The 19,406-nt window shown below is 38.0% G+C and overlaps 1 protein-coding gene and 1 long non-coding RNA gene across 2 annotated transcripts; one reads left to right on the forward strand and one right to left on the reverse strand.

The window, feature by feature from the left end:
* Positions 1–1,756: 1,756 nt before the first annotated feature.
* Positions 1,757–14,522, reverse strand: LOC110130305 (uncharacterized). Its single transcript, XR_002311806.2, has 4 exons — positions 14,431–14,522; positions 7,914–8,108; positions 6,690–6,817; positions 1,757–2,906 (listed from the first exon to the last, which is right to left on the reverse strand). It is a non-coding gene; the product is annotated as an uncharacterized lncRNA (long non-coding RNA).
* IL21 (interleukin 21) lies at positions 6,682–16,772 on the forward strand. Its single transcript, XM_020882166.2, has 5 exons — positions 6,682–7,159; positions 7,268–7,303; positions 11,933–12,088; positions 13,929–14,006; positions 14,097–16,772. The coding sequence occupies exons 1-5, from the start codon at positions 6,995–6,997 to the stop codon at positions 14,118–14,120; spliced, it is 459 nt and encodes a 152-aa protein (XP_020737825.1). The 5' UTR covers positions 6,682–6,994; the 3' UTR covers positions 14,121–16,772.
* The last annotated feature ends 2,634 nt before the right edge of the window (positions 16,773–19,406 follow it).

Consider the following 19,406-nt stretch of genomic DNA (forward strand, 5'->3'; position numbering starts at 1 on the left):
TATATCATACCCAACTTTGTTCTAAAACAATAGTATTCAGGTAGCCCATGAATCTATTGATGTGTGCGCCACCGTTTATAAACTGACTAATTTTTGACCGTATAGATATTATTCATACTTTCAAAAAAGTATGTAGCTAGCCTTATGATGAATTAAATGTGGATTCATTTAAAAATACTCCTGAAATCAATGACTCTTTGGCATTATAATTCTTCAAGCTAAGACTAAACCAATTTCAATGACATTATTATAGAAGGTGAGGCATTTTTGATACCAAATAGGAGCTTATATCATAAAACGTAAGATTCTAAGATCTAGTAACGTAAAAACAAAATCTCTGTATGGCAAAGACACCATGGAGAAAATAATTTAAACATGTTTAACATATCTTTAAGAGAGAAAGAGCCCTTACAGGTGAGAAACAACCCAATATATGGACAAAGATTATGAACAAGACTTTTCACAGAAGAAAACAAAAAAACACTGATAATAAAGATATGAAATATGACGAACTTAACTTATTGATCAAAGAAAGGCAAACCAATGATAGGATACTAATTTTTTTTTTTGCCTTAGCATAATGGCAAACATTTAAAATATTCACAATATAAAGCGTTTGTGAGAATGGAGAGGGAAAGGAAACTGTATTATCAGTGGGAGTGTAAACTGTTTTGACATGTTGGAAGGCAACTTGACAGTTCCTGTCTGATTTTAAAAGGATATAATATTTCCACTCAGAAAGTGAAATGTATGATATGTATCTAAAAGAAATACAGTTCACATATGCTAAAGACAGAGAGGTTTAAGGATATTCATTGTAGTGCTGTTTGTAGGAAATAAAAATTGGAAATAATCTAAATGCCTATCACCAGGGTCATGAATAAATAAATTATAATATAGCCATACAATGGAATATTAACCTCCTATTTAAATAAGACAGCCCTGTGTGAGAATGCTGTATGGATCACTGTCCCTGACACATTGTTGAGTGAAAAGAAAAGCTCTAGAATATGTATGTGCTGTGTTTAGCCACTCGGTCGTGTCCGACTCTGTGTGACCCCGTGGACTGTAGCGCACCAGGCTCCTCTGTCCATTGGATTCTCCAGGCAAGAATCCTGGAGTGGACTGCCAAGCTCTCCTCCAGGGGATCTTCCTGACCTAGGGATCAAACCCAGGCCTCCCACATTGCAGGCAGATTCTTGGCCGTCTGAACCACCAGGGGTGCCCAGAATATGTATGACAAGATTAAATTTTTACATAAAAAAAGCACATTTTTTCTTGTCTACATCTTTGTTTCTTTTTCTATTCTTCTCTATCTCCATCTAAAATTCTAATTCCTTCAATATGTACATTTATATCTATGCCTCTATATGTTCTAAGTACATAGGTAAAGAATATACGATACTCCATGTATTCTCAAGAGTGCACCTAGAAAGTGAGAATTAGGGGGAAAAGGGGAGCAATTTTATCTTACTGTATTTCTTTAGAAAAAGGAAGCAATTTTAACTTTTGCTTTTTACTTTACACAGTTATGTGTATTTGAATTCTTTGTTTTATGACACACATGTATTACTTTTGTAAATATAAAGATTAAAAGTAACAATTTTCCCTAAATGTTCCTCATCCCTAGAAACAGAAATGTCTGTTCAGAATGAGTGAGACATTCAGCCTTCAGACTCCTTTCTCTGATATCCTGACACGGCCCCTTGGAAGATGTGGAGAGAAGGTTCCTATGAATGAGAAACTCAGCAGACACTTTGGGAAGAGGACACATTGACAGCAAAGGCCAATGTTGTATTTTTTTATTTTCATGACAGTGTATCAGGAGATGCAGGGTCAAGACAGATGTTTATAGCCACTTCTCACCCTAGGGAAGGAAACAGGTGCAGGTCTTGAGTCCAAAGACCATAGCATTCCTTTGATCAGAGCTATTGGACAGGAGACTAGGGAGGCTGGTGGAAACTGTCATATCTCGTGGGGCATCAGGATGGAACTTGGTTGAATGGTATGGATCTTCTGATTCTTTTTCTCCATACTTTGTGCCTGACGGTCATGGTATGATGGACGTGCGATCTGTAGCCTCACTGATGGGTGTCACGGTCGCCTAAAGATAAGCCATCTACCTTTGGCCTATGGAGTGGCACCTATTACAATAACGTCTATAGCTCTAAATACCAGAGACTGCTCTTGGCAGAGTTTGTCTGGCAGGATATCTAATTCTACCCATGAAAGGCCAAGGCAAGTGAAAGCAGAAAGGGAATACTTGACACCCCATGGTAACAAGGAAGAGCTGTGCAGATAGGGCAAGAGAGCTGGGCACAAGGAGTGACCAGTACCATCTCAGACCCAGCATGTCTCTCCCAGGCAAAACTGTGACCTAACTGCACTCGCTTCATACTTCAACCCCTCCTTCCCTTTCTTCCTCTCACCCCCAGCCTGCTCTCCTTGGCTGGAAGCCTTCCTTCAGTGCCCTGGCCTCCTTCCTTCCCTGACCAGGTGGTCTATAAGCATAGTCCATTTAAGAAAATTCTTGAAATGGGTCTGTGAATCCTCTTGGGTGGGTGACTGAAGGTTCATGCTTTCATGGTGACGACCTGGGTTATATTCCTGGGAAGAAAGAGTACATGTAGCAGAATCCACCACCTCGCTCCAAGGTACTAAACAACCATGGGAGTGAAGTGAAAGCAGTGGGCTTGTTACACAAGTGTGGCTTCAGCCAGGTTGTTGCCCTTTCACTAATCCTGCCACACTAGCAGCTGCCACTTCTATGCATGATGCCGTGGGGGCGCTGAAGAAGCATGGATCCGCACTGCCCTTCACAGAAGCCTCTGGTGCCTAGAAAATAAAAGCAGCAGCTGCCTGACATTTCCTTGGAGAAGCAGATGAAATTCAAGGTTTTCTTCTTCCTACAAACATAAACACAAAAATGTGCAAACAATTTCAGAAGGCTCAAGGAAGCCAAGATGTGCTCCCCTGCACTGATGGGAAAGGGCCAGGGAGGACCTGCACCACCAGGGTTTTAAAAATCTGAGCTCAGATGAAATGTGTGAGCACTCAGTTGTGTCCACTCTTTGTGACCCCATGGACTGTAGCCCGCCAGGCTCCCCTGTCCGTGGAATACTCCAGGCAAGAGTACTAGAGTGGGTTGCCATTTCCTTCTCCAGGGGATCTTCCTGACCCAGGGATTGAATCCAGGTCTCCTGCATTGCAGGCAGACACTTTAACCTCTGAGCCGCCAGGGAGGCTGAGCTCAGATGGGATATGTGTAAAAATGAGAAAGAAAGAATTTGTTTTTCATTCTTTCTCCTTTCCTCCATCATCCCCTTTTCTCTCCCTCCTTAGGACTGAATCCTTGATCCTAGCCTTGCTCTTCATCTGGATGTAACTAGATGCTGTTGAGACTTAGTGTGACACTTTCAGATAAAATACAGTCAGTTCTGCTATAATGTGACATACACTTTTCTAAAAACCAAGTGCGCTATATAAAATCACACAAGAAACACCACAGAGCTTATGGGGGAAATAGGATTAAGGGCATAACACTGAGATTCTGTCAGTGATAAAAGATGATAGGAACCTAAGGAAGAAAGACATCAGTCTTACACATGTTAAATGGTAAAGAAACACATAAATACTATAGTAAATATGGCATTTTGCCTTGGAAAAGACCTGAGGTTTGTTCATGGAGGTGAGTGCAGGAAGACTATTGAGAAATGGCAACAAAGGCTTTCCAGGACAGAAAGCTGTTTTAACCGCAGATATGGACAGTTAGCTGGTGAGTGTTTGAAGTGCGTGTGCATTTTTTATATTCCTAAATGGCCCAGTTCAGCTGGATTCTGCATTTACCTAGCATTTCTTACAGACGAAATCACATATGAGGAAACACAAAATTCTGGTTATACTCAAATTATGCGCTGGTATATTTGTCACGGTGAGATAAACTCTCATTTTCAATACAAATATTACGGCAGGACTGACTGAATCTAAATTAAAAAAAAGACTACAATCTAAAGAGTTAAAAAACCATTAAGACCACAATGAAATGATGCTGTAAAAGGTAGCTAAGTTAGTATTTCTAAGCAGAGAATACATAACTCATGTAAATCTAAGTCTCTTTATTTCATTCTAAGATCTGTCTCAACACAGTGATAAATTCTAGCACAATGCAAATTGGGCTACATAGCCTTGAAACACTGTCACTCTTGAGTGAGCCCTCTCAGCACCAGGAAGAAGTTGTTAAAAGACACCCAGACTTCCTGGAAAGTCCTCATCGGACATTCTTCTCCCTTATATCCCATACCCAAAGGCAGCTACACTAATCTTACTTTCCTCTCATCTTTATGATTCCTGATCCCCTCTATCTGCACCCCAACAGTCCAGCAAACCAAATTCCAGCCTTTACTAGTTCTCTCCTAATCACCTTTTCCTTCCTTTCTCACTGCTTTTCCAAAAGTAAAAATCCCACACATAGGTGTGTTACTTTCCTGTTACTACTGTAACGAATTACCACAAATTCATTGGCTTAAAGCAACCCAGATTCATTACTTTACAGTTCTGGATGCCAGAAGTCCAAAATGAGCTTAAAGGGGCTGAAATCATGGTGTTGGTCACATTTCTTCCAGAGGTTCTAGGGAAGAACCTGCTCTTTGTCTTTCCCAGCTTCAGGAGGTCTTTGGCTTTTCAAGCCTCATATCACTCTGACCTCTGCTTCTGTCATCACATTTTTCTTGACTCTGACCCACCCCCTCCAACCCCACCACTTCCTCTTACAAGGACCCTTGTGATTACTAGGTCACATGGATAACCAGGAGAATCTTCCTCCCAAGATCCTTAATTTAATCACACATGTAAAGTCCCTTTGATTACCTTGATGGTAACATATTCACAGGTTCCAGGGATTAGGATGTGGACATCTTAGGGTACCATTATTCAACCTACTATACCAGCAGTGATATTCAAAATGCTTAACAACTGAAACGCTACTTAAAGCAGGGGATCTGACTCTCAGAAAGGTCTTGGGTCTTGATGTTAGAGTGAGACTTGCAGATTCTGGTGTGCTGGTTGATGGACTGTGGAGGGCCAGGAGGTCTAGGCTGATGGTGAGGCACTCCAGAGTTGGGACAAGTGATTCTCTCTAAGCAGCACTAAAGACAAAACTTTTTTATGGCAAATACAGCCACACCCATGTGTTTTGGCTGATCTATCTGTGTTCTTCCTTCCATGGATCAGCTTAGCTTCTCTAGGCTTTTATAAATTTTCCTCTCTACCCTCATCCATGATCAGCACACATATCTTCTGAGATCTTATTGTGTGATGTACTTGGCCCTTTTCCCCCTGAAATGTCTAGTTAAGCCTCATTACAACCCTATGATTAGATTCTATACTTATCTTCCTTGTGCAATAACATATCCAGGGTCATATGTACAACAATTAATACGTAACTCATTGTTAGGGCCTGGATCTGAATTCAAGCAATATGCTTTAGAAATTGGGCTCTTTAACACTGCGGTTAGTATCTTCAAGGAGACTCACATCTCTTTAACAAATAAAGAAAGCCTGAACAAAGCTGATGTGGGCAATGTTGAGGTGCAAAGTGGCAACCCCAAGTCCAAATGCAGTTCATGGGTTTATACATCAACCCTATTGTATAGAATTTAATGATTATAGAGAGGACTTCTTGATCATATGGTAAGATTTTATTATTCTGTAGGACCAAACCTGAATACTCTTGAATAGATATTCTATAGTATAAAGATTAAAAACAACCTTCAAAGCAAGTCCAAAAGTCCAATATATCTTAGACACATAACATTTTAGAAAAAAGTATAGCTGTAAGAATGTGATGAAATAGATGAAATAGATGGATAAAAAAATCCATAGCCAAGAGTTTTATTGTAAGACCCAATTGACTATGCTACAATACTACTTCCATGATTCTATAATATCATATTCAACTTTCTCAAATGAGTAAAGAGTAGCAGTGACAGGAGAAGACGCAGAGAGGAGGATGACAGAACCACGTGTGGACTTTGAGCCTTTCATTAATCTCTATCTGATCATAGTTAGAAATGTATTGTTCATACCCAGAGAAAATGATATCTAACAGAAATAAGTAACACTACTCAAAGAAAAGAAGAGTCGCAGATATTTTTGGATTTTGTTGTTTGAAATAAAATTTTGGTTTGGAGAGGAATGAGTATTAGCTTTTTCATTCACTTAATTGTTGCATTATTTTTTAATGAAGGTAGGATGAAATCTTGATTGGGGATGGAATAATATGTATAAATCAGATGGCTAAGTAGAGTGTTAAAGGCTGAAATTAATGTTACTTAAAGATGCTTGGGAGCAGAGTCGGAAGCACATTCTACTTTAAACCGTTTAACCTGATTAGGAAACTAAAATATTCTTGCTAATTTGGAAAATACACTTGATATTTAAAATTTCCTAAAAGGTAGCTGCCCTCCTACCTTTATGATGGATTATTGGATGATCTCAGTCAAAAAGCCTAGTTATTACCATAAGAAAAAGTCCTGCAAGAAAGCACATGTTGCCACTTTACTCATTATTGAAGTGCCCTTATGACTGTCAGAGAAAACAGGTAAGATGCCAGGGGGGGCAGAGAAAGAGAGATCAAAGTGTTTTGTTTACTTCTTTGAAATCTTGTAGTACTTACTATTTACTGTGCATACCTCTTGATTCATGCTGAAAATTGGAATTCACCCATGTCTCTCTTTTTCCTGTCTAAGATGCAGATTGGGCACATTTTGTTAACTCCATCAATCCCTGCCCCCACGCATTAGCACATGCACACGTATACCTAGCCAGTGGAAAAGAAAAAAGAGTTACTCACATTCATCCATTTTACAAAGATTTCCAGGCTGCAATGGGAGGGCTTTACCTCTCCCTGAAGGATGAATAAATAGGTAGCTTTTCTGACAACCTGTTCACAAACTGAAGTGAAAACTGAGACCAAGATCTTGCTCTACTGGTACTTATGAGATCCACTCCTGGCAACATGAGAATAGTCATTTGCCTGATGGTCATCTTCTCTGGGACTGTGGCCCATAAGTCAAGCTTCCAAGGGCAAGATCGCCTCTTTATTAGACTCCGTCAACTTATAGACATTGTTGATCAGCTGAAAAACTATGTGAATGACTTGGTAAGGCCATACTTGGCACAACAAAATTCAAATAATATTCTTCAGTTACTATAAAAGGAGCTTTTTGACTTATAAAAATAACTCAGAACTAATTTTCTTTTGCTGTAGGATCCTGAATTTCTGCCAGCTCCAGAAGATGTAAAGGTAAGACCAGTTGAATTTGTCTGTGAAAATGCATTTGATAAAAGTTTTAAAATCCAATTAAGGAAGGCATTAACGTGATTATTTAGAAATAGACTTAATATCAATGAATTCTGTGGTTTAATAATTAGTTATTTAATAAATACATTTACTATATAGTTATTTCTAATTTGCCCAAATATTCATTGATTTACCAACAAGCCAACCTATAAAATACTACATACCTTATATGATATATTTTTATCTTCAAGTATCTCTACCAAGTAGTACTGTTGAGACAGAAAAACAAAACTAGAAAATAAATCTATACTATGATCATTTTCTGAACAATGACAAAGTAATTACATTTTAAGAGTCTGTGCATAAAAGTTCTTGAGCCTTCTTTGTAAATCTATGAAACATAGACACAAACTATAGAAGCAGGATTCAGTTTTTGATAATTACAAAGGAAGGGAGAAAGAAAGAAAGGCAGAAAGGAAGGAAGGGTAAAAGGGAGAGAAAGAGAGAAAGAAGGAATACAAAGAGAACTAAAGAAAGAATAGATTGCAGAACAGCATGGAGGAATACTGGTATGGAAATCAAGGCTATTCTTTAGAATATAATTCCCGTATACCTTTGGACTGAATGGGTCTTGTCTTTGGCCTTCGGTGAGATCTTTTGAAAAGACAATTTTCAACAACTCATCCCGTTCTCTTAAGCCATTTAAATCCATGAGGTCCCAGGAAGAAGAGGCATAGCATGTAGTTCAAGAGTACTGTGTGCTGATCTTTCCCTTGGTAACTTCTATCTAGTCTTAAGGTTTGGTATCCTGAGGATATAAATGCATTTGGGGTAAACAGTTTCACTGTCACAGAGCTTTAACTGCATAAATTAGAATAACTATAAAAGTACTACCAGTAATTAGGACACTACAAAGGGGAGACTTATGAAGATACATTGCAAAGAAAACAATTATCGTAAATGACTGTGTAAAAGTTTAGAAAGTGAATGAGTCACAACTATTGCTTTTCTCTAAAATTCACTCTCTGTCTCTGAGCCTAACCACTCTCATTTACTAAGTCCTTTTCTAATAAGCAGCATCTAAAATGAAAGTAGCACATTCAGCTTATTGGAAAGACTTTTTCAAAAAGACTGTTTCTTAATGTCCTAATTATCAAAACATGTATTTTTCAGCATCTCATGTCCTTTGTCTAACTTCTGTGGTTAGAGTCCTTTCTGGAGTTGCTTAGCTGCAGTCTATGACTTGCAAAATAAGAAAGATATCCCATTTTCTAAACTGAGTTGATCCAGTGGATACTCTATATGCTTTGTTAAAGCAGATGTTTTTTATCTTATATCATAATGACAAGATTTTGTGTCAGTGACATTGTATCTATCTAATAATCAGATCAAGCAATGCTAGCTATGATACAAGTGAATAATGGTATAACTAAGATTTTTAAGCCATGCTGGCAAGCAAACCAGGAGAGAAGAAAATAGATCAAGGTCATAGTAGCGTTATATCAAGTTTTTCAGGACTTGCATCACAGCAGAGTCTATCAGAGATTTTAAAAGATTAAAAAGTTCAATGAAAATAAATTCATTAAAATGTTGCATATAAATGTTGACAGTGATTAGCTAAGGTTGCTAATTGGCCTCATCAGGTATCTTTCTTTCTCTTTCTAATTATATAACCAGTGGTCCTCATCTGGTGGTGACTTTGCCCTCTGAGAACATCTGGCATTATCTGGAAAAATTTCTGGTTGCCACAGTTGTGTGTGTGTAGGTTTCTATTGGCATCTAATAGGTAGAGGCCAGGGATGCTACTAAACATTCTAGAATGCACAGGATAGCCCTAACAACAAAGAATTATCCATCCCCAAATGTCAACAATGATACTACTGAGAAACCCTGATATAAACATAGTTTGTAAGCGGGACAAAGGTAATTTTACCCCATTGGCAAAACTTCCTAGTGTGAATGGCCAGGGCTTTCTTTGGGGGAAAAAAAAACTACATAGGTCAAAAGGAAACTGTAAGGAGGCAAGTATTTTAAAATATTCAATTGCAGTCAACAAAGTCAAGTGCACCTACTTGCAAAAGCAGCACTTGACTGTTCTCTGGCTAAAGAGAAGAGTGGTTACTCTTGCTTTTGATTTCCTCACTGCTTCCTCTATTCTGCAAAACTAATGCTTCCAGGTGTTAAAGGATGAGGGAAGCAAAGCCTTGCCCTCTGAGTCTGCAAGGCACAGCAAAGGAAAGCAGTGGTTCTGCTCCCAGATGGTGGTGCTGTACGTGAACTCAGGGCCATCCTGAGTGACAGGGCACCCGCAGCAGCCTGAATCAAGATTAGCCTCTCTACTCCCCGCCTCAGTGCATCCTTAAAGCAGTTAGCAGGGCAGCTTCTCTGCTTCTTTTCCTGTTTGAGGCTGCCTTTGATGTGCATCTGAAGCCGAATCCAGCAGCTGTTTGTCCTGGACCACAGACTGCCAGGGACAGCTGTGCTGCTTGCAGAAAGCATAAAGCAAAATTCCACTGGGTATAGACACAGGTGAGCAAGGAGGCGCAGCAGAGATAGCACAGCTGCATCAGTAGGGGCTTCGGTGTCCAGATGCCATTCTGAGCTATTCAGAAAGTCTTTCTCAGGTGCAAAATCTTTGCTCACTTGTCTTGACCACTCTTGGCAATACTGTCTTGAGGGAGTTAATTTCGTAGGCCCCTACACTTCTTTGGAACCTAATTTTCTTTCAACATACACATGTTAATGTTAACTCAGCAAAATGGGCCTCTGTGAGAAATGCTGGTTTCTCAGATCATCACGGATGAAGCAGTTAGTGTTTTCAGTTTCAGCTGGAAAATTTACCTCTTTAAATATGAATATTATTTTTTTCCAGTAAGTTAAGCCGGTTGTGGTCAAAAAGAAGAGAAAAGAAAAAACTTCAACAAACATGAACATGTGGTTTTCAAGGAAAAAAAAGTGCTATAATTAACATTTATAAATAGTTTCTATTAAATAAGCATTTTGGCAAACATATGTAAAGGACATTATTTCACCCTGATGACAGGCAAGCCGCTCTGATATAAGGAAACCAGATAAGCTGGTTCTCGGCTTGTGGCTACGTATGCAAAGCAAATCTGATGGGGTTGTGACTTAAAGGTGCATGTTATTAACCAACATTCATATTGGGTAAGCATATAGGCTGGAAAATGCAAAGCAGGCCAGATGCTATTTTCAGCTGATTGTCCATGGGAAGATTCAGGTAATATTGTCGCATATATGATGGGCCTTGTAGGAACTGAGAGAAGTTGCAGCTTCTGGATACATGGCAGTAGCTTCACACACATTGCTGAAATGAAGATAGAGCAACTCTGTCGGGGGTGGGGGAGAATAGCATCATATACAAACATTTGCTGAAAGAAAAAATTAACCTGAATACAAGTTCTCAGATCAGCATGAAAATGATTCCAACAAGTCAGTATACATTTTGTTCTCCCAGTAAATTCCATTTCATTTTCAGTTCAATTTCTAAGATTCTGATTTATTCACGAGCCACTGGTTATTTGACTAAACCAAGAATCAAGGTTTTGATCCATGATCTGCTCAATTCTCCATGCTCTGAGACATTACTCTTACTTTATAAGGGACAGTCTTCTCTCCCTTGTGGGTGTGGGGGTGGGGAGGGCGCATCTCAAATTCTTATCCTCAACCACTTGATTCAGGCAGATTCCACCCTGACTGACTTGAGAGTGTGAATGGGATTTTAGAAAAGTCACACATGGTCTATGGCAGGTGGACTCTATCTTAGATGTGGAATGTACCATCCGAGGTAGGCACCCACTTCATTTCCCCAAAGAAGGGGTGTTAAACTCACTTAATTCATTTGTCCACTCTGCAAATATTTGTTGAGCATTCACTAGCATTCACTATGCCAGGCATTGTACAGGAAAGGTGCTGTTCAAGACATGTATGTCACTACTAGGAACTCCTATGTACACGGAGGAGAGAAACCGACCAATGAAACAGTTTTTAAGCAGACTACCACAGCATAGGGGCTTCCCTGGTGGCTCAGATGGTAAAGAATTTGCAATGCAGGAGACCCAGGTTTGATTCCTGGCTTGGGAAGATCCCCTAGAGAAGGAAATGGCAACCACTCCAGTATTCTTGCCTGGAGAATCCCATGGACGGAGGAGCTTGGTGGGCTACAGTCCACGGGGTCACAAAGAGTCAGACATGACTGAATGACTAACACACCATACCTTAATTCACCTAAAGCTGCCACAAGCCATAATGTAACTCTTAGAGTGTCATAATTTATAAAGTGTGTTCTGCAACCAAACTAACCCTCTCAGAAACACCAAAAGTTCTGCCCAACACACAAACCTCAAAACGACATTAGAAAGATAGAACTGTGGCAAAGTCAGGCTCTATCTTCTTGTCTGTGAGACAGGGAAACGTCCTCCCACCCCTAAATGGGGAAATTTCACATGATAAGAGTCTCCTCTTCAGCCCAGATTAAGTAGGACATGAATCATTCTTTATTTTCCTGATGAAATGAATGTGATCCAAGGCACTGCTGGAAAAAAGGATTGGGAAGGTAACTTTTACTTTCTGAATTACTTTTATTAACCTGCACATAAATAATTTCTCTTTCAGAGACACTGTGAGCGGTCAGCTTTTTCATGTTTTCAGAAGGTTCAACTGAAGTCAGCAAATAATGGAGACAATGAAAAGATAATCAACATATTAGCTAAACAGCTGAAGAGGAAACTACCTCCCACAAATGCAGGGAGAAGACAGAAACATGAACTAGTAAGACTGTCATTTGTCATCTATCTCATTTGTACTTATTAACTATATCTATTCTTTACACAATTTCATACACACACACACACACACACACACACACACACATGCAGCCAGAGCCTCCAGTGCCTTCCTGCCAGTTACATGTTATACCTTATCATATAGAGTGTTTTGAGAAGTGAAATCACCTCTTTTTAGTCCACAGACTTGAAAGTACTAACAGCCAAATTAGAATTTGCTAATGGTCTCTGGTAGCTGAAATAAGTTAATGAGGAAGTCATTAGGCAGAGGATCCAATTGTGACTTAAGAATTAAAAAATATTCTCCGCTCATTATATGATCACATATAACTTGCCATTTTATTAACTAACTAAGCTAGGCCCTAGCTTTCCTACAAGAAAAGAAATAGCCTTCAAGACACCAGGATAAATCTCAATCTCTGCCTTCTTCTTTTAAAGAATATTACCATCCTATATAATTGCAGAGTCAGTGCTAGATTTAAAGTGATAGACCCCATTATTTGGCTAGGGAATTTCAATATTCCCTAGTTTGGGGGGTCCTGAGAACCTTTTGTATATTTCCTCTTATGCCAACTCATGAGCAATGCTGATAATCTCATGAGTAATTCTCGCACTAATCAAAAACCAGTGGATGAACACTTAAGATAAATTACTAGAATTTTTTTTGTCTCCCTCTTCTAAGGGATTGCACATGTGAGCAAATGAACTCTTAGTTACAACATCAAAATGATTTTTATTTCCTTTGATTGCTTGGCAAGGTTAGAATGTGAAAAGTATCTCTCCAAAACTTTTCTCAGGAAGAAAAGAGCTGAGCCTGTCTCTGAAACAAATATCAAAGATACAAAATGGTAGTACTGGCACTGAACTTAGAACTATTCAGTGAAGCACCTTCATTTGATAGATGGGAAAATGAGACCAAGGATGTTAAGTGACTTGTCCCAAGCCCCACAAATATTAAGTGCCTGAATGAGAGCTAGGACTTAAATCTCTTATCTTTCAAATATCTCTCACCACAACTTCAAACTGGCATTAGAGATGCTAAATAGCAAGCAATGGTCTGGTGTCTGGAATTCCAATAGGAATAGGATAAAAAACATAAAAAACATTTTTTAAAAAAGAAATATAACTGGGTAATACACACATAAAGAATTGTTTAATCTCCTCATGAACAAATAAATTCAAGTTAAGAAAAGAAATCCTATTTTTTTCCAACTAAAAATTTTTAACAATGCCCAATAATGGTAAGAATGTTCTACGTGAATAGAGATAAAATAGTTTAATAAGGTACCTCAAAAGCTTTAAAATATTTTATCCTTTTAACTTAATTTATTAATTTTACTTTTAGTAGTTTATTAAACAAAATAAAGAAGTTTATGGGAAATTACTCAGAGATGTTCTCTGTAGCACTGTATACAATAGTGAAAAGTCAGGAGCAATCTATCTGTCCAAAAATAGTAACACTTCAATCCTATGTATGAATACAAAGCAACTGTTATGGGCTATATTTTTGAAGAATATTTAATATGTAGGGAATGCTTGTGATATGTTAAGTGTAAAAAAGGCAAATTAATAACCAGTGTAAACATAAATGTGAAGAAAAAAATTAGCAAGAGGACATATATCTAAATATTGCAGTTATTATCTCCGAGATTAGGATGTCAAGTGATTTTTCTCAGTTATTTTCTGAACTATTTCACGTGTTTCTCAAATTTTTTTTTCAGTGAACATGATTTATATCTCTAATTGGAAAACAAAATTTGAATGAACATTTTATTGAGTAGGAAAAATGTTTTAGAGAAAATTATTACTCTTTCATTGATTTCTAGACATGTCCTTCTTGTGATTCTTATGAGAAAAAACCACCCAAGGAATACCTAGAAAGACTGAAATCACTCATCCAAAAGGTATATAACAAACTACATTTGATTTTCTATTTCTTCCTTATCCAGATGACTTCTTAAGTTGAGGTTACTCATGATATTCTATTTTCCCAGATGATTCATCAGCACCTGTCCTAGAACACATGGGATACGAAGGTTCCTGAAGATCTCACTTGAAGCCGGACACTATATTGCATACTTTAAAACAGCAGTGAAACCCACTTCTTGGTATTCCAAGTGGACGAGTACAATGTATTAGTGATGGGGGAACACTCAGATGAGTGTTCAAGGTCAGGATTATTTCTCCAAAATCACTATGCAGTACTTCGGTTTCATCTACACGCTCTGTTTAGTCAACTTGAAAAAATTTTCTACTCAATTTGAGTCTGATTTCTTATGTTATAGATTTCTATGGCTTCTAAAGTTTTTACTTTATCTTACTGCTCACCTATGACACTTCTTGGAGAAGCTTAAAATTTTTTAACCAAAAATTCAGTTTGGGAATTTGTTGATCTTATATTAACCTTGATCTTGATTGCAAAAAGAATGAGGTTTCTGATGATCAGAACTTAAAAGGTGTAATACCTTCACTCAATCTGAAAAATATAGAAGCATAGGGTGAAAATAAAAGTTGAAGTCTTTGTACTTTTAAGGAAATGAAAACTAAGTGTTTAAAATCGATATCTGAAGAGGTTTTTTTTTTTTTTTAATCTCAGAATGTCTAACATATAAATATATGATTTATTTATGTACCTGGGGGATAGTTTTACCTGATGGCTCCCAAAATTTTGACTTCTTTATTGGAATCTGTCAAAAGTATTTTAATGCTATACATATGAATGTATTTATGGAATAGACTCTTCTGGACTTTTTTCCTCTAAATGGGTATAATAGTACCTTCCCCAACTCAAGTCCCTTTATAAGTTAACATTCTAAGCCTTTGGAAAAGGCAATTAAAATCGGTAGAGGGACATACTTTAGATGGTCTTCTGGAACTAAACAGAATTTTAAAAAATCTTGTAGCTCTTTTCTTAAATTGTTAGAAAGACTGTATGGGAGTGAGCTTATAATAACAAATGTCTGTTTCCTTCTTCTTTTCTGCTTTTTAAACAGACAGACATTTCGTGTTTGTATGCTCTGCATAAGGCAAATTCAGTCACTTATACAAAGTCAAGGTCAGAAGACAAATCAGGAGTCCAGGACTCCTAGTAGGAAACAGACTTTTGCATAAGCATCCCAATCTTTACTATCAATCATGGGTAGTAAAAACAAGCAACCTGCTCTAACTGCCATTTCATATCAGTCCAGCAGTTTATTTAAATATAAAGTTAAAAACGCTAGAAAAATTAAGTTTTCACTAGAATGTTATAAGCTATTTGAAAATCTCTTATTGTTAAAGTAGCTGTGAGTGTGCAAGAGGATGTTGTATGGAAAATGCTTTACACTCTTAAGAAGAAAATGATCTACTTAAAAATATTTTTTGAGCAAGTATAGATAATTTATGGTTCTAAGACGTATGTTAGGAATCAGTATTTCATCAACTCTCAAGGATATGTGTGATCATCAGAAACAGGGTGTTCTCTTTTAAATTTTTAAAATGTTATCACAAAGAAATCATATGCATTGTGATCATAATACACATCTAAAGCCTGCCTCAGTATCAGGCCAGGTTATCGGGAAAAAGTGGAAAGTGAGCATGAATTTGACTTGGGAAAGATGGAGTCCTTATTTCTCATTTCTGGCTTTATTTATAGTTGTTGGTTTCTTTGACACTGTGATTTTATATTTAAAACAATGTATTTATTTTGGTGTGTTTACTGTTAAAAATCTCTGTTTTAATCCTTTTGACCAGAAATTCTACCTTAAAAGTAAAAATAATTTAATGGGGCGAGTTTTAAACTGAGTTTAAAGACTCAGGTAAAGATCCTGGCAACATCCCAAGGAAAGCAATGCATCAGCATATACAAGATGAAGAAGTGAGACTCAAACTGCTCCATCTTCACTACTTTGTGTTCAAGACCAGACCTCCAAAAGGATCTGGGGCTGACCTACCACAATTTCTGTTCACCTATGGATGGTGATACAGGAGACCTGAAATCCCACTGGATATGAAGTTATGGTCACTTGCTTAAATTTTTTTTATCTATAGAATGAGGGTGTTGGACTTAGTCTCTAAGGAATATTCTATCTTTTTTGAGCTTTATATGTCTATGAGTCTCTAAAGTTCTGGATACTCTCACAGGAACATCTGACCACAACTCTGAGTAAAACTTTCTACTGAACTGATCATTTGTTCAACATTATTTCAACAGCGTTTTTAGCAACACTTGCTGCAGGAACAAGGGATATGTTTAAAAAAAAAATGGGAAAGAAGGAAAAAAGAAAGAAGGGAGAAAGAAAGGAAGGAAAGAAAGAAGGCAGGAAGAAAAAAGAAAGAGGTTTCTCTAGGTCATGGGGGTTCAGGGAAAATTAATCATGACTTTTATGATTTTAGCTGAAAGTGTCTTCTTTGGACACATAAAATTATAGCATTATTATTCTATATTATTTCTCTATTGTATTATTACATTTGCATCTGAAAATTTAGCTTTAATATGAATTATGTACTTTATAACTTAATGATTATTTATTATATATTTGGTTTTAAATGTTTATGTTCATGGCTTCTTATTTAAGACCTGGTCATATTAAATACTACCCAGTCAGTACAACTGTCTTTTGTGATTCCCTGGAAACCTGTAATTTAACAATCTCAGTAGAAAATAAAAGATGATCCTTAGTTTCTGAGAACATGAAATTTTTACATGTATATAATAAAGACAATCTTTTCTCCTTACATACTTTCACTGAAATAGGACTTTCCACTTCCTGCCTCTAGTTCAAGGACACCACTTCTGTGCAGCTCTCCCAGGTGGTATGGCAGGTCCAAGAGCAATTGAAGATATCCTTCCTAACACCTACTGCATGCATATTCTTGCACAAAACTCATTTCTCCTTTGAAGTTTGTCCCATCTAGCTTTGCTGTCCCCTTACTTTTTATTGAAGACTGTCATCTCCTGAACACTCTTCCATGTTCACTGAGGACACAGGCATGTTCTTTTCCTGAATCAAATTTATTACATCACCTGGGGTGACTTCAGTGACTATGAGGAGGATTCCACCAACACTATAGCTTCCCAGAAACTTGAGTGCCTCAGTTTCAAATATGGGCCTCTTTTACCTTATCATCAGATCACTACCATGGCCATGTACCAGACTATAGCACTTAGAACCAGTCTCTGTCTGAAATCTTTATATATAAAACCCCATCACCTACAGCCTCCTTGCTCTCAAACTGCCCTCCTTCTACTAATGTGTCCTAAGACTTAACATGATAGCCAGGCCTTCACCCTACTGATTCTCTCAGTTTATTAGTTCCCCTCTTTCCCCACTGAGCCTGGGCACCTGATCAAACCCTTGAACTTCAGACCCAGCAGTGCACACGACCTCATTCTTCTCAAGGACTTGACTACAAACTCCCTACCTAGATGTCTGTCTTGCTTCCCTAACCCAGCTTCAGACACTGGCTCTGGTCCCTTACCTTTGGAGACCCTCACAAACCCCCCATCTGGCTTACTGGAGTCACTTCTCCACTTTACTCTCAGCTCGAAACACTCACCTACTTTCAACATCTACCTCCATCTACTCTAGTCCACAGGTCAGTGTGGGCATGGCCTCACCTCATGTGGAAAAGGGAGGTTTGGGTATTCATGTGAAGTCAAGCTCACTGAAAGAGTAGTCTACACATGTGTCTAGATAATCTCACCTCCTATCCACTCCAAACCACTATCATCTGATTTCTACCCAAACCACACATTGCCAGTGTATCATGAAAATTGTCCTTTCTCTGATCAACAGTGAGCTCCAAATTACCCAGCTCACAAACGTGTCTAAATCCTTATTTTACTTGATCTCGTTGTGCCCTTGGCTACCTTTGATTACTCTCTCCTTTCCCTCTTTGACTGTGGAGGCTGCTCTTCATCTTCCTTCGTGTTTACCTCTCTGACCATTTATTCTCAGTGTCAGATGTTGGTTTGCTTTCCCGTGGCTCTGCTTGGAAGGTGATGTTCTTGAGGATTCTATCCCTGGGCACCTTTTCACTGTAAATCTTTTCCTTCAACAGTCAAATAAGTTCCTGTTGTTTTAGATACCCCGGTACATGTCATTGACCCCTATATCTACAGATAAAGGTTATACCTCTCTACTAATTTCTAGGTCCGTATGGGAGACATTCAGTTTATCCTCCAGGTTCTTCATCTTTATCTCACATGCCAAAATTGATCTCATCACTTTCCCCAACTTCCACGACCTTCTTTGTTTTCCAGCTTTCCCTGATCTTTGTCATTTCTAGTTTTTTTTTAATTTTATTTTTTTATTTATTTTTATTGAAGTAACACAGGTTTATAACATTTTATATTTCATATGTACAATAATACACTTTGACTTATGTATAACCTGTAGTATGCTCACCACCAAAAATTTAGTTTCCATCTGTCACCATACATTTGATCCCCATTACCCATTTCACCCTCCCCCTCCTGCCTTTTCCATTCAAGTACCACTGCTCCTTCCTCTATACCTACGTTCCTGTTTTAGTTTGGTTTGATTTGATCATTTATTTTGGCTTTGGTTTGCTTCTTTGTCTATTTATAGCACATCTGAGTGAAACCATATGGTATTTGACTTTCTCTGTTGAACTTATATTACTTAGCATAATACTCTAAAAGTTTATGCAGGTTACTGAAAAAAAAAAAAGATTGCATCCTTTATAGGCTGAGTAGCATTCCACTGTATACTACATCTTCTTTATCTGTGCCTCTGTTTCATGGGCACTTAGGTTACATCCATATCTTGGCTATTATAAATAATGCTATGATGGCAGTGTTCTCTAATCTTAATTGATGGGAACGCATCTCCCAGCCTCCAGGACTCTCCCCTTCTCTCTCATACACTATATCCAATTCACCACTAGGCTTTGTTATTTCTAACTTTTAAGTCCATCCTTCCATTTCTATTTCCTCTGCCATTGCCTTAATTCAGGTTCTCAGCAATGGCTGAGATAAATTTTGTTGGGTTTCTAGCTTCTTGTCCCCTCCTCTTTCCAATCTATCTCTGCATGGCCATCAGAGTGATGTTTTAGAAAACTTAAGTATGATCAAATTCTCCCATACTTAAAACTTTTCACTGGCTCTCCCTTGTACGGTGGTAGTGGTTTAGTTGCTAAGTTATGTCCGAATCTTGCGACCCCATTGACTGCAGCCTGCCAGGCTCCTCTGTTCATGGGACTCTCCAGGCAAGAATACTAGAGTGGATTGCCATTTCCTTCTCCACTCCCTTGTATAGACCATGCATGGAGCAGGGGATAGAAAATCCTTTATTATCTAC

The sequence above is a fragment of the Odocoileus virginianus genome, chromosome 12 (genome assembly GCF_023699985.2).
Source record: "Odocoileus virginianus isolate 20LAN1187 ecotype Illinois chromosome 12, Ovbor_1.2, whole genome shotgun sequence".
Lineage (NCBI taxonomy): Eukaryota > Metazoa > Chordata > Mammalia > Artiodactyla > Cervidae > Odocoileus > Odocoileus virginianus.